The following is a 14861-nucleotide window of genomic DNA, read 5'->3' as shown; positions in this document are numbered from 1 at the left end:
ACTTTAGAAGATGAAAAAGCTTGGAAACTTCTTGTGTATTTGTTCCTCTTCTTCCTCTTCCTTTTTTTTTCTTTTTTTTTCTTTTTTTTTTCTTTTTTTTCTTTCTTTTTTTTTTTTCTTTTTTTTTTTTTTTTTTTCCTATGGTGGCTGATTTCTGTCTGTAAGTAGGAAAGAAGCACAGATAAGTTTCCTGCAGTTTCTCAGGTAGACTCATTGTCGGCCCAGGTTAATGAGCATATTTTTATGGAGAAAAGGTGTTAACTGCTTAGTCTTTGCTTCCTCGGGTGTAGTATTTATTTTTTGCTTTTAACATGTTGGTTTTAATCTGAGTCATGCTTGATAGGGCATAGGTTTGTGTTTAAAACTGACAGACAGTAAGTGAAATTTAATCAGATAGACAGTGGCTATCGCAGTAGTTCTTTCAGTGAAAAGCTTTAGCATCTTGCATTGCAGTCTCAGGAATCATGGAAAACAGAAGAACATCTTGCTCTCTTACACTGACCATCTTAATCTTGTAAATGCACCATGAGGATTTTTAACTTTGGGGGTTTTGTTTTACTGTAAGCGTTTGACACGCCAGTACACCACCAAGGATCCACTGGTCTTTTATGAGCAGAAAATGTTGCTTTTTTATTTAGTGGAAAAAAAGAAATTGGGAGCAAGGCTGCTGAATCAAGGACATCTTTACAATTGCTGGAATAGCCTGGCTGTTTTGTCTGGCGGGAGTGGTTAAGATACGGGAGAAGGCGAAGGTTTGGATCTGGCTGAGGACCTGGAGGGGCAATAGGACAGGTTTCATCGGATGACGCCTTGCCAGCTCCCTACAGCTGTGGTTTGGGATAAACAAAAAAGCCTAGCGGTCACCTTGGTAAGGAGGAGAGCGATGCCTCTTCAGAGGTTTGTGCGCTAAATGGCCTGTCTGTAGGTAGCACTCACGGTAGACCTACTCCACTTGGGGCTGCAGTCTAATCTCCATCCCAGCCAGTTTCATTTCCTGCAGCCAAGAGCCTTGTATTTATTCGGAAGCTGGGACAGCCCAGGCAGATAGGAGAAGGCTCTGGTCCCTTGGCCTCGCTGTTGAACTCCTCACGGGGCTCGCTGCAGGGACTCCATCCTGGAGCGGAGGCAAGCCAGAGCCCTGGCCATCCCAAGCCCCATTTGGAATGTTAAGGAGCTTTTCCTTGTTGTGCCGGGCTGCAGCGTGGCACGCTAGTCAGGAATGCTGACGTTCTCGTATTTGGTTTCCACTGGCAGCCTTCTTCGCAAATTAGCGTAATTGCATACATTACCCAGGGCCGGGATGAGCGCCGCAGGTTTGCTCCTCGTGTTTGTTTAGCGAGCTGGGCCGTGCAGCAGAATGGATCCCTGAACAAAGCCCGAGTGCGGGGAGGGGACAGCAGGGCTGCCCTGGGTGTTTGCTGTCAAGGTGTGGAGTGCAGCTTTTGTCCAGGGCTGTGAGAAATGTGTGCACCGGCACGGCTTATCGGTGGTGTTGGAACCAGACCAAGTTTGAGATGTATGTATATACGTAGGAATAAACTTTTATATGGAGGTGTTTTACTTACCGATGGGTTTCAGAAAAGTAGAAGACTTCAAAGTAAAGGGGGCTGGAGGGCTAGCAGTGTATCACATAGACTCTGTGCCTGCGCTGACCTCCGGAGACATGCATCGCACTTGGTGCCTCTGCTGAATGCCATGGTGGTTTCCCAAGTTTTTAAAAGCGTGCAGAAATGAGCCTCTGTCCATCCAAAAGTCATTCTCCATCTGCTCCCGCAAATTAGGTAGTGGTGGGTGGCTGGAAGCTGCCAGCTTTCCTTCCCCCGTGATCAGAGCTGCTCTCTTGCTCCAGACCCCGTTCGGGTTTACCTGTAAAAACTCCAAGAACCAAAACCCAAACCTACCGTGAGCCTGGTTTAAAATGGGAGGAAGGGGATGGGGGGAGTTACATAGTTTGTTAATCAGTGTCCTTGACTCTTCTGAGAACCTCATTTGACAAAAAGCTTAGGTTAATAACTTGCCCTTACAGCCATTTGTAGCTCTGATGAACATGAGACTCGCTGGAGGCTTGCTTGTGGAAAAAAATAAGCTGTGCAGGTTAGTTGCAAGTTTTGTGGCAGCAAAAAGCACAGCGCACGCCTGAAGAGTTCACTTGGCTTTTACATAAAAAGTATCCAAATGGAAAGTGTCTCCCACCCTGTGCTTGCCTGCTGCCTGAGTGTGTTCTTGAGTTCGGGCTGCTTTGAATGGCTTCAGTGCTCTTCGTCCCAGGTCTTTACCACTGATTTCCATCAAAGACAGTCCTTATGCTGTATTGGACTATTTGCTATTCTCAATAATACACAATTGGTTATTAGTTACCACAGTATTTGTCCTGGAGCAATCTAAATCCCCAGGGTGACAAAACCCAATTGCATTTTCACTATTCTAATAGGAGTCTCAAAATTTTTAATTTTTTTTTTTTTTTTTACTAATACATGTATTAGTAAAATTACTAATTTAGTCCATTTGGAAGAAGACACAGCTTTTACACTGTAAGTCTACACTGTGGATTCTTTCAGAAATACGTGGCTTCTGTGGCTGAGCAATTGTTCTTTTGTGAATAAATGTGACCTTTCAGGGGGGTGTGACACTTTTTACTGAGGTACCATCAAAATGTCCTTTAAACTATGGGTGCATTTTATTAGTTATTCCTTGCAGTGTTCTGTTTGTTCATTTCAGATTTCTCTTTTTCCTTCCAAGTGTTGTTGGCTGGTCACAGAACTACCAGTGCAAGTTTGGTTTGTCAGGATATTTTGTCTGCATTGCTGAAGTATACCAGAGACACCAAACATAGAAGAGCAACATTTATCTGGTTTAGAAAGATTTGGGGGGGGCTGATTTGTTTGTTGGGATTTTTTTTCAGGCTGAGATTGTTCCATTCATCCATTAGTATCTTACTGAGAGCTTTCAGAGATGAAGAACTTTGTTTATTCTGCCTGAGGAGAGATTAGAGTGTCTTTTTCTTCCTTTGGGACTGCCAGTCATTGTTCCTGTTTACAAAGAACATGTATTTTTGTTGTTGTAAAAACTGTGCATTTGAGGGACTGCTGGAAATTGATGGAAAAGGGAGTAATAATTTTCAGACCTAGCTCTTCTGAAATTGCTGCCTCCTGGCTGCGTTTGATTCAGATACCGTTGGCATCTTTGAAGAAATCCATTGTCAGCTGGAAAAATCATCTCTGCTTTCTAATAAAGAAGCTTTTACTTTCAAAAGCCAGAGCAAGAGTCCTTGTGTTGTTGTTAAAATATAGCTTATTTATGAGTCTGCATGAGGGATGGTGGTTTGTGGAACCAGCAAGGGCAATACTCCAACCATATAGAAGAATTCAAATTAGACTTGCCTAAGTAAGGTTCATTATGAAAACTTTCTGTACATTTGTAAATTTGGGGTTTCTTTCTTCCTTTTTGCTTCCTAGATTTTATCCTATTATGGCTTCCATTGCAGGATAATTCAAAATAGTATGAAAGGGCCTGATTCAGAAGGGCACCAAAGTGATTGCCAATAATTAAACATGTTAATAATTCTGTGCACTCTAGTGGGACTGCCTGCTTGATCAGAATGAGGCACATACTTGGATGTCTCGTGGGACTCAGACCAGGAGGAGCAGGGCCAGCAGCTGGCCATGTGTGTGAGAGACACTTCCTGAAGGAAATGTTACTAGAGCCTTAATTATAATAGAAGCGCTCCTTGGAAGAAACAAAGCAACTTTTTTTCCACTGTTTTAAATGTGAACAGCGTTGTCTCCTTTTCCAGTTATTGGCATAAGTGCCAGAGTTAATGCAAAAATATTTCCAAAAGAGCTACAAGTCGGTGGTTTTAAGGAACAGTTTTGCAAAGATGGAAACTCCTTGTTCTTGTCCTCTAGTGAATAAAAGGCTCCCAGGTGGAAAAAAATTAAGATTCCAAAACATGTTGCTGTGGGGATTGTATTTCCAATTATTGTAACTTCTTAAAAAGGTGGAAACACAGCTACTGCTTTTAATTTCTGAGGAGTGTTTGGATTTTACTTGCAGACAGCAGCACAGCACAGGGTTGCTCAGGCTTTAACTCAGTTCTTCTGGTATATTAATTTTTATTTCTAATATAATTTTTATCTGTTCTAACTGGCTTTGCCGTATCACTTTTGAAGACTTAAGGTTGGAAATTTTGGCTCCCTTACTCATTTCACTTTCTCATGCCAGTTTCCAGGCACATGATATAGTCTCCAATGGTGGTGTGGTTTTGTGATTTCATGACTTGCCTTATTTTGAAAGAGAATGTTGCTTTTCTGAATGTTCCACTGTGTTTCTTAAGTTGATAAAATATTTTTTCCAAAGGCAAACTGCTTAAGCAGTTTGGAAGTCTTGTAAAGCGTGTAAACACCTTGCAGATGTGTAAACATCTGCACTTCACCTACGGACAGTGTTGTGTTGGGAAAAAATGTAGGAAGAAGTTATTTCTTGTGAGCACACAAACAGAAAAGGTAGAAAGAATTGCACTGATAACATACTTTTATTTTCATCAGTTACAGGCTGCAAATTTGGCCATAAAATTTATTTTGGTAGGAATGGAAAATGAACACCTTCAGCACAAAAGAGGGAATATTGGTGTCTGTAGGATGCTTCCTGGTGTATGTTTTGTGAGTAAAAGATGAGAGTTCTGGAGAGTATTTTCTTGGGTTGAAATAGTAGCCTTCTCTACCTCTACCAAAAGTTTTCTCCTCCAGCCTGACCAGAAGAGCTCACTGCATTTTACTGGTGCCACCGGTCTATCTTGTATGTTTTTTCTGAGGTGCTTATTCTTAGTGAATCTTTCTGAAATTCTGGTATGCTCTGTTTTATCAGTACAACAGTTGCTGTTTTAAAGCTGCCCTGGATTACTTTTTTTTTTTCTTAATATCTCCTATTTTTATGCCATTTTGTAAGTACCACTCTTGATTCCCCCACACTGCAACTATGCCCTTTGGAAACAGTTCTATTTCCCATTAATTCAACAAATTTAACCTTAATAAATAGTTTGTAAATCTGTTTCTGATGTTGTACCAAGTGTTTGTGTTAGTGGCCAGTAACATATTTAAGGCATAAGAGTGCTGGAAACTGCCTAGCCAATCAGACTGGAAAGTAGGGAGCAGATTCCACAGCACTGCTGGTTACTATGCCTGACAGATGCCAGAAGGAAAACCTTGATATAATCTGGAATAATCACACTGCCCAATATCAGAGTAAGCTGTGCTTAGAAACATTTATATTTCTTTGTCCAGCCTTTGTAGGGCTGTTGAGTTCCCTCACATGTAAAACAGATTATTTAGCAAGAGTCATCATGTTTATTTCACCCAGTTCTAGCCTTTAAACTTAAAGGTATGTGTTCAGTGTAACGACATGGTTTAGTTCTTGAATTTTTTCATGTAAACTTTCAGTGTAAAATGTGGCCTATCTGCGATTTTTCTGACATTTATTTTCCATTATAGTTTTAGTTGCTCATTTTAGTCTTCATTTAATACACAGTTTGTGTAGCTGATATAAGCCATGCAGCACTGCTACTGAAGAATGTGAAGCTGACCCAACTTTGCTGCACAAGCAAAGAACAGTATGTAAATCAGCAACAGAAACAGGTCTGAGAGGAAAAATTGTTTCAGTTAAAACAATCTAAATTGCTCACTGCAGTCTGTAATCAAACCAGTTTCAAAATGAGGGTAGTTTAATTGAATACAATACATTTTGTGCTGTTTCAACACTTTCATCAGCAATTTAAACACTTCTCCTGCCTGAGTTCCTGCCTTTTTTTCCTCCTGGCTCAATTTTTCCCCCCTTCCCTCTTCCCCCCTTCCCTCTTCCCCCCTTCCCTCTTCCCCCCTTCCCTCTTCCCCCCTTCCCTCTTCCCCCCTTCCCTCTTCCCCCCTTCCCTCTTCCCCCCTTCCCTCTTCCCCCCTTCCCTCTTCCCCCCTTCCCTCTTCCCCCTTCCCTCTTCCCCCCTTCCCTCTTCCCCCCTTCCCTCTTCCCCCCCTTCCCTCTTCCCCCCCTTCCCTCTTCCCCCCTTCCCTCTTCCCCCCTTCCCTCTTCCCCCCTTCCCTCTTCCCCCCTTCCCTCTTCCCCCCTTCCCTCTTCCCCCCTTCCCTCTTCCCCCTTCCCTCTTCCCCCCTTCCCTCTTCCCCCCTTCCCTCTTCCCCCCTTCCCTCTTCCCCCCTTCCCTCTTCCCCCCTTCCCTCTTCCCCCCTTCCCTCTTCCCCCCTTCCCTCTTCCCCCCTTCCCTCTTCCCCCCTTCCCTCTTCCCCCCTTCCCTCTTCCCCCCCTTCCCTCTTCCCCCCTTCCCTCTTCCCCCCTTCCCTCTTCCCCCCTTCCCTCTTCCCCCTTCCCTCTTCCCTCTTTCCCCCCTTCCCTCTTCCCCCCTTCCCTCTTCCCCCCTTCCCTCTTCCCCCCTTCCCTCCTTCCCCCCTCCCCTCATCCCCCTTCCCTCTTCCCCCCTTCCCTCTTCCCCCCTTCCCTCTTCCCCCCTTCCCTCTTCCCCCCTTCCCTCTTCCCCCCTTCCCTCTTCCCCCCTTCCCTCTTCCCCCCTTCCCTCTTCCCCCCTTCCCTCTTCCCCCCTTCCCTCTTCCCCCCTTCCCTCTTCCCCCCCTCCCTCTTCCCCCCTCCCCTCTTCCCCCCTTCCCTCTTCCCCCCTTCCCTCTTCCCCCCTTCCCTCTTCCCCCCCTTCCCTCTTCCCCCCTTCCCTCTTCCCCCCTTCCCTCTTCCCCCCTTCCCTCTTCTTCAGTTTCCCTTCTGTATTTGTTTTAAATTAAATACCAGCTTTGCTTTCCTTTGACCCTCTAATTTCAAATTCAATAACTTGTTTTTATAATTAGCATTTGTCTTAATGTCTTCACTTCTCCTCCTCTATGCATGTGTCCTAAGTTTGGGCACAGAAGCAGCAGCCAGAAACTTCACGTTCAAATTTCTGTGCAAAATTCTCTCTCTCTCTCTTTAAGACAAGCCCCAACAGTCTTGCCAGAGACTAGAGGCAGATTTTGTCACTGCTGCTGTTACTTGGTTTCCCAAGAAGTGTGTTAGCCTGGGAATCTTGCTGTGAAGTTCACTGGAAATTTTTCATTTCGGAGCTTTACAGGAAAGGGCAACATTGTGGTTTTGGGGTGGGGAAGGAAACAGAGGAAAGAGGTTTTAATTAATTGGGTTTTTTTTCTTCTAAGATGCTAGTGCATTTATTTTCTGTTAAATGCTAACATGTTTTAGCTGTCACATGATGCACAAGCCAATTTTTTGCATTCAGTTGATTTCCTCACATCTTGTTGCCTCTGAGATTTACAGTAGTATTTTCCTTTCAGTTAATTTAACAAATGGTTACTGTACCCTTGCTTATATTCCTCAAAGTATGTGCTGCAAGTTTGACTCCTAAAAAATTGGCTTTTTAGATAAAGTTCTAATAGTTCTCCTGGCTGCACAGCACACAAATGTCTTCACAAGTGTGATGATAGTGCCTAGAGGAAGGTGTTTCCCTTTAAAGTATATTTTATTCAGTTGGATTAAAGGGGAGGGATAGAAAAATTTATTTACTTACTCTCCCAGGCAACCTGAGAAGTTAATAAACATGGTATTGATTGTAACATCACTGAAAGATGGGAATTGTCAAGCTCAGTTTTGTTTGAGATTACAGCTTCACTTGACAAACTGCTGAAATATCATCCTATGATGATATGCTTAAGACTTGGCACTGATGCCTCACTTAAAATACTTGCAAGTGTAATAACAGCAGGCTAAAATTCAACATACAGAGGAATATAAAAAAAACCCTAGATGTAATAAATAATTTTCTACTTAATCTGTTTGAAGAAAATGAAAAAAAGGATGTATTTTTGAATCAATATCTTCACAGATAATTTAAAAGAGGACAAAACTGTAGCATGTGAAGTTTGCGGATGATTAGAGTGTAAAGTATGGAAATCACCATGTAGACAACATTGGAAACAAACTAAGTTGCCATGGTTGACAGCCAGTTAAACATGAGCTGCCAAAGTGGTGGCTCAGAGAAGAAAATGTGATTGTCAGGTGTATAAACAACAAAACACACGTATTCTGTGGATTCTTTGGTTGCTGCAGGTTGGTGTCCATGATTTATCATGAAAAGGATGCTGGCAAACTGAAAAAGGCTCTGGAAAGAGCTCTGGAACAATTTGATGTCTGGAAAACCTCCCTCACAGAATAAAGTGAAGTAGCTCAGTGGCATTTCGTTTTGAAATGATAATGTTGAAGGTTGAGGAATGACTCCGCCTCGAGGAATATAACTGGAAGGGAAATCAGATTTAAGTGCTTTATGTTATAGCAGACCTGTGGCTTCAGAGGTTATTTGAATCTGAGACTTTTATAACCTGTCCCACATAGATGTAGATTGATGAGAGATGAGACTTGACTAGTTAAGCCTATTGAGTAGTGAATTTAGTAGTAGTTTACATGGAAAGGTCTTATTTACAAATGTGGTCATTTTTCCATAGTTTGCTGTTTTTCAACCAAAGCTCATAGCTTCTTGTCATGTGTTAAAGGCTTGGTACAGGTCTCCCTTGGTGAAATTTCATAATCTATATTGTGCAGGAGGCCAGCTGCAGTAATCATAAGGGTCTGTATGGCAAGCAGAGTAACTGGTATATATATAAAAATATTAATTAAAAAGTCTGAATTTTTTTGCAGTTATCATTTTAATTACCACTTGGAAACTGGGACAAAGAAGAAACCAGTACTAAGCAACCTATGGCTCTTTGCAGTTTTATAGTAAAAATTTCATTACTACTGCTGGTTTGTAGCTATGGTGTGAGAATTACTGTAATGTGCTGGAACTTCATTGAGGTCTTGCACATCTATATTTGATGGTATTATTAGACTTGTGGATTTCCACTCATTTACATTCTTCAGGGAGGCTCTTGCACAAATGGATTTTAATGTCCTAGGTGATGAAATCCTTATTTCAATGTTTCTCCACTGAAATATTCTTCTGGAAGGTCAGCTGAATGGGTAACTGTTGTCACAAAGTAAAATTGGAAAGAAGTCATGACATCAGAACCACGAGTTGTATTTCCCAGAGAGGAATGTTAGGTTTGTTCAGAGAGAAAGTAAAGGCAGGGCTCAGGAGCTGGCATTACACCCCAGAATGCTGAAATAAAGAAATGAAGAAAGCAAACCTAAAAAGCATCTTTAAGGTTGGGAATTGCTTATTCTCTTACCATTATGAGTCATCACATTAAATGGTTCCTGAGTTAATCTGAGAAGACCGATTAAAAACAAACAATGCCAGCCTTATGTGGTAGCAGAGAGGGTTTGGCTACTCAGGGAGTCATCTGTCCCCAAGAGAGAGAAGATGACAAAATGCTGGAGCCCGCACCTGTCTGGTTACACATGGACTGCATGAAAAATAAATGCTGGAGCTGCTACATTAGAGGAGATTTGATTCAAAGCCCAGGGAGGAATAGGGAGGGTCAACATCCACAAATGCTGTGGTAGTTCTGAGCTGAAGTTCAGCTTTAGTCAGCTGTCCCCATTTCCTTAAGGGAGTGTCCATTAATTTCCCCCTTCCCAAACAGCAACAGGCAATCCGTGCCTTCTCCTCATAAAAGGAGCCTAAAATGTCACAGCAATTACTTTGTTTGAAGAACTCTGTGTGTGGTCGGCCTCATCCAAACTTGTGTTTTTGTGTTTTATTACTTGTATGCTTCCTGTAGCTTATTTTTTTTTATCTGTCACAACACATTCACAATCTGCTGCGTGCATAACATGGGTGGGGTGGATTAACAAAGGAAGAAGGGGATGGGCTTTTCATTTGCAAGTTCTGAGGGATTGTTTTGAAGGACAAGGATGGAGGAAGCAGACTTCTCACACCATACAGAGATGCTGTGAGGGCCTTTTGAAAATGTGATTGTTTCTAATTGTCTTGTTCTGTTTTTAGAGGCAGTTGCAAAAGACCTTGAAAGCGTGTACTTAAATATGCTCCATTAAATTGCTTTTTTTTTTCTTGACTGTAATCCCTCATGTAATCTCTTTTTGTGTGAGCAGCAATGCAGAATGTGAGCATGTCTTTCTCGTAAGAATCTCTTAACCTCTCTTTCCGAAGTGTAATGATTAAAAACTTGGACCACAAACCTGCTTCTGGTTCAGACACCACCTGTCTAAGTATTACAGAAAGGTCAAAACAGAGGCAGCAGCAGAGGAACAAAAAGCAACAGAAAACGGCACAAAGAAAGGTTTGTTCAGAAGATACAAAAGATACCATTCTCTAACTTAAATTTAATCTTGATTAGTTAGAGAATAAGAGTGATGCTAATCAGGTTAGGCATGCTGGCAAGACAGTAGAAAGAGCAGCAAGACAGCTGAGGAGAAGAAATCCCTCTAACCTTCCTCTAAACCTTCGCTAAAGATTAATCCATCTCTGTTGGATGCACTAATACATAAGAGAAGAAGGAATGTCTAGCAGAAATAGCAACAGAAGGGCAGTAGATTACATATCTGAGAGGCTTGGGTTTCTGGAATTAATTGTCACCATGTCCTTTTATTTAGTATATCCATGCCTTTTTTTTTTTCTTCCCTCCCTTTATAAAGTGAGAGTAGTATCTGTCTAAATATGTAAACAAGTGGTTGTGACTATTTGTAAATGACTGCCTGGGTAGGTAAGAAGACCATGGAAGCAAATTGGCAGAGGTTTTTTCTTTCTTCCTAAGATCACGCTTTGCTCTTTTACCACTTAAAAGTAAAGACAAATCGATTCAAAACATGGGTTAGTAGATGCCTGTTTTTGGGTGAATAATGTTGAAAAAATAATAATAATAATAATGAAAAAACAGTTGTTTGTGAAGCACAGAGTTGAAGATTAATTAATCTTCCTGACTGGACCAGTGTGGAATGCTCTCCTGAGAGGTGGCTGGTCTATCTGAGGGTGGTTAAGCACAGATGGAGGTAACCTTGGTGGTACCTGCCATAGCAAAGTGCTCCAGAAAGGCACTGCTCTGGAAAAGCTTGAAACTCTGTGGAGCCAAACTTTATTAATACAGTTGTTGCCCTAGGTCGCAGTGATGTCGTGGATGCTATGATGAGAAGAGGGAAAGCCCAAAAATTTGTAGGGAGTTGTTAGTGGGGGTTGCAAAGTTGCATTGTGTGAGTGAAATGAGGAGTAGGCAGCAGGTTCTCCATTCCCAGGCACTGAGTGTGGCCCAGCCCCTGTGTCTGTGGTGTTTAGGCTGCAAAAGGTAGCCTTGCCTCTTTGAGAGAAACAAAGCCATTTTATCCTACGCAACCCATGAGGCCTTTGTGCAGCAAAGAAGCTTTTGTGCTGTAAACTTACAGCTTTTTGTGCTGTGAAACTCAATGCATTTGGTTTCAGTCAGAGATCCATTTAGAACTGGGCCCTGGCTAAGGGGAGAAGAGATTCACACCAAGCAGCCTCTGTAGTGATGTGAGGGGCAGTGGTTTGTCCTTCCTGTTCCTGCTGAGTGACATTTGTTGTCCCTTCATTGTGCTGTTCAAAATCACTGCACTGTAAACTGGATCACAAGCTGGATTTTTCCTCAAGGAAACTTCTGCCTCCCTCTTGATTTTATCAAACAATGTAGCCCTACTGAGAGCCCTTCTTGGCTGAGTTAAGGATGTAGAGATGTTGAGGTTGAAGAGGAAGGAGTGGAGATTTCTAAAGCTGGTTCTGCTGACAAAGTCAGCATGTTTGAGGAACTACACCCTCAAGCAAAAGGTTAAGGAATGTAGAAACGCTAGAATATAAACCATGAAAGGGTGTGGGGAAATGCTTCCAGAGTTAGGGTTATTTTATGTTGGAAAGGAAAGTTTTGATACTTTTTTAAAAATAAAAAAGTTACTTGTTGATTTTAAGATGCTTATCTGCTGAATTGCATTCTTTCAGTTTTGGTATGTATGCTGTGGAATTTCTATGGCTAGATAGAAGAAAGTAGTACAGAAATGTATTTAAAATATAAACAAAAAGTGGAAAAATGAAAAAGGTTTTTGGGAGGGAAAAAACACATGATGTAAAGGGAAGAATTCGAGAAAAATGAAGTCATGCAATAATTCAACACTGGTAATGTATGCTGGCAGGATTTAATGAAAGCAAGGATCTCATTTGTGGTCTGCAGACAGTTCCATAAAGTGATACACTGAGCTTGGGAGGAATGTCTGGTGGACATCAACCTCATTATTCCAATCTTAAATCCAGAGAATTCCTGTTCATCTCAAATGTATCAACATCAGGAAAAGCCATGTAGATCTGAGAAGGGTGTTTTGGGTTTTAGTTTGTTTTGTTTTGTTTTAAATCAACAACAAAACAAAAGCTAGGAGAGAGAAAATAGGTTATGTACAGAGAAACACTTCTATTAGTGTGCCAGACTGCTCAGAGTGATTGTGACATCTCCTTCATGAAACACGTTAGTAGCAGAAGAAATTAATAGGTCAGAATATTAATTCATCTGCTCTGTCTTCCAAGGAGGCAAAGAGCAGCCAAGACTTTGTCTGATGCTCTCCCTGAAAAAGCATCTTTGTGTTTATGAGTGCATTATGAGAGATTACCTAAGGTGATGTGAAAGTACATGGGTTTCAACTTGGAGATGATCTGTAAATGAGAGGAAGAAGCTTTTCTTTTGATGCATCTGAAAAGATGCGAAATATCTGGGTAAACTTAATAGCAGGAGGGCTCTGCTGTCATTTTTATTAAGGGAATGCTGTCTCTGAGTAGGTGAGAAAGAAACTTATATTTAGTCAGAGTGGCATTTGCATTTTGTGTGTATATCAGTGTATACTGAATGCAGATGCCTAATCCACAATAGGAAGAAAACCTTTCATTTTGGGAATCTTACTGAGATGTGCTTACCTGTGGTTTACAGTCAGGAGCCGTAGGGCTACAGCAGCATCTTAATTCCTTCTCCAAATCCTAGTGGAATTTCACCAAACTGCTAATAATTGGGTTTTTTTTTATTTAAGGAGCTTTCAGTTCATCTCTTCACTAAGTTCAGAAATAAGGGCTTGTGCATTTTTCAGTAGCAAAGTTAAATGTTTAAGACTGGTAAAGGAGGGTATTCAAAGTGATTATGAATTAGTTGAAATACTTGCTCACATGATATGTTAGCACAAAGTTATTTTTCTTCATGTAATGGTACACAATGCAGGAACTGATGTCTGTCATTAACATCACCTAATGTTTTCCTTGATAATGTTTTTCCTTTTAAGTTGCTTGTAGTATAAGTGTTTTTATTAAAATGTTGTCTGCTGGATTGTGTGTAAGGATCTGTTCTAAGAATTGGGGTTGAGGGTAGGGAGTTGGTTCTTTTCATTCCAAAGATGAAGCCTCAAGAAAATTTTAATTTAGTGAATTTCCTGGGACACGTGGTTTTGGACTTCTGACATTTAAAATGGAACAGCAGGCATTACCTTGCAAATAAACATGTACCTGTTGTCCCCTTTCTAAAATGTGTTCTGCATTTGCATGGCCCATTGGGCATGTTCAGTGAAGAACTGTTCACTGTGATGGCTGTGATTTGGGATGATTCCACCTGCCAAGAGTACATTCCACTTGCTCACAGCCCTCAGGATGGGGTGTGCCTTGCTAGGTGGTCCTGTGGCAATGAATGCTGCTGTGGTAGATCATTGTTCAGCTGAAAAATAATACACAGGCATGGAAATCTTGTTATTTTTCAGCTGGAAGAGCTGAAATGCTGTGTGCTGTTTCTGAATGCTTGAGTTCAAAACCTGTGTGTGAGGTGAAATAGTCATTATGGTTCTGTCTTCAGCTTTTTGGGACTTGTTTTTTTCAGTTACAGTATCTGCAGAGTATGTGATACAGTTTGGAAAATATGTTTTTCTGTCCTTCTAAATTAAAGCTGTCTTGTGTTTAAATTGAATGTGTTGGCTCTTGAGAGTATTTGAATAATGCAAATACTCAGTGTTACAGAATATTTTTGTCTTTCAGTTCTGAAAACAAAGGGAGCGAAGCCATAAATTCAAAGAGTAGCCAAAAGGAAAGCACAACTCAGCTTACACTTTTGAAGGTAAGATTTTTATTGACTTATTATTATTTTAGGTAAAACCTCTGCTTGTGACTATTTGTTAGAGTTCTGATGTTGAATGCATTCCTGTACTGGAGTGTGGCATCTGATTGCCATATTGTGGCTTAGGATCTACTATGCCAGGGTTTTAATGTACATGCTGACGGGAAGACTGTGCTTCACATTCTTAAAACAAAGTCCACGTATTTAATTAAAGGAAAAAATTTGGGCTTCAGTGGTAATTCCACGTGCAGTTAGCCAGTGAAGAGGAAAGTTAATATTTTTATCAAACCATGTTTTCAGGCGTTGCTCTAAAGCACCATTTCTGTATAATTTATGAGTATCTAACCAGCAAGTCTTTGCTTGCCTGAAGGTCTGCTGGTTGCCAGCCAGAGCGCTGTAAGATCTTTCTGCTGAAATTTGTCTGCACGTCGGGTGCTCCTCACCAGTTACTCATGTTAATCATGCTTGTCTTGTCCTGTAAGTGTTGTACTGCAGGAAAAGGACATGTTCCTCTGTGATCAGGGCTTTCTCCTGTGGCACTAGGCACACCTCTAAAGTTGTGCTTAAATTCAGCCAAATACCATAAATAATTGTGTACAGGACAGGTGATAACAGCTGTCTTTGCTGCTGTCACATCTTGCCCTGCACAGAGCTGTTTTAGTGATCTTGTCACTAAGCAATCTTGCTTGAATTTTTGTTCCTTTTTAGAGTTGTTTCAGTTCAGTGCAGATAATATGATGGCTGTTTCCCCAGAAGGGGCTTGGCTAGTTTGCCAGATTTATTTGTAGGCTTCTTAACACACTTAATCTGAGATTTCTATTGCATGTT

The 14861-nt window shown here is 41.4% G+C and overlaps 1 protein-coding gene across 2 annotated transcripts in view; it reads left to right on the top strand.

The window, feature by feature from the left end:
* Window positions 1–14861, top strand: part of CRYBG3 (crystallin beta-gamma domain containing 3) — an 82157-nt gene that overhangs the window by 836 nt on the left and 66460 nt on the right. For both annotated transcript variants that reach the window (XM_014253559.2, XM_014253558.2), the window contains exon 2: window positions 13955–14033. In XM_014253559.2, coding sequence (XP_014109034.2) covers window positions 13955–14033 — 79 coding nt within the window. The remainder of the gene's footprint in view (window positions 1–13954; window positions 14034–14861) is intronic.

The sequence above is a fragment of the Pseudopodoces humilis genome, chromosome 2 (genome assembly GCF_049639895.1).
Source record: "Pseudopodoces humilis isolate 2021_Gansu_Grassland_sample_001 chromosome 2, ASM4963989v1, whole genome shotgun sequence".
In the NCBI taxonomy this organism is placed as follows: Eukaryota; Metazoa; Chordata; class Aves; order Passeriformes; family Paridae; genus Pseudopodoces; species Pseudopodoces humilis.
The sequence above is the reverse complement of the archived record's forward strand: the minus strand, read 5'-3'. Positions and strand labels throughout refer to the sequence as shown.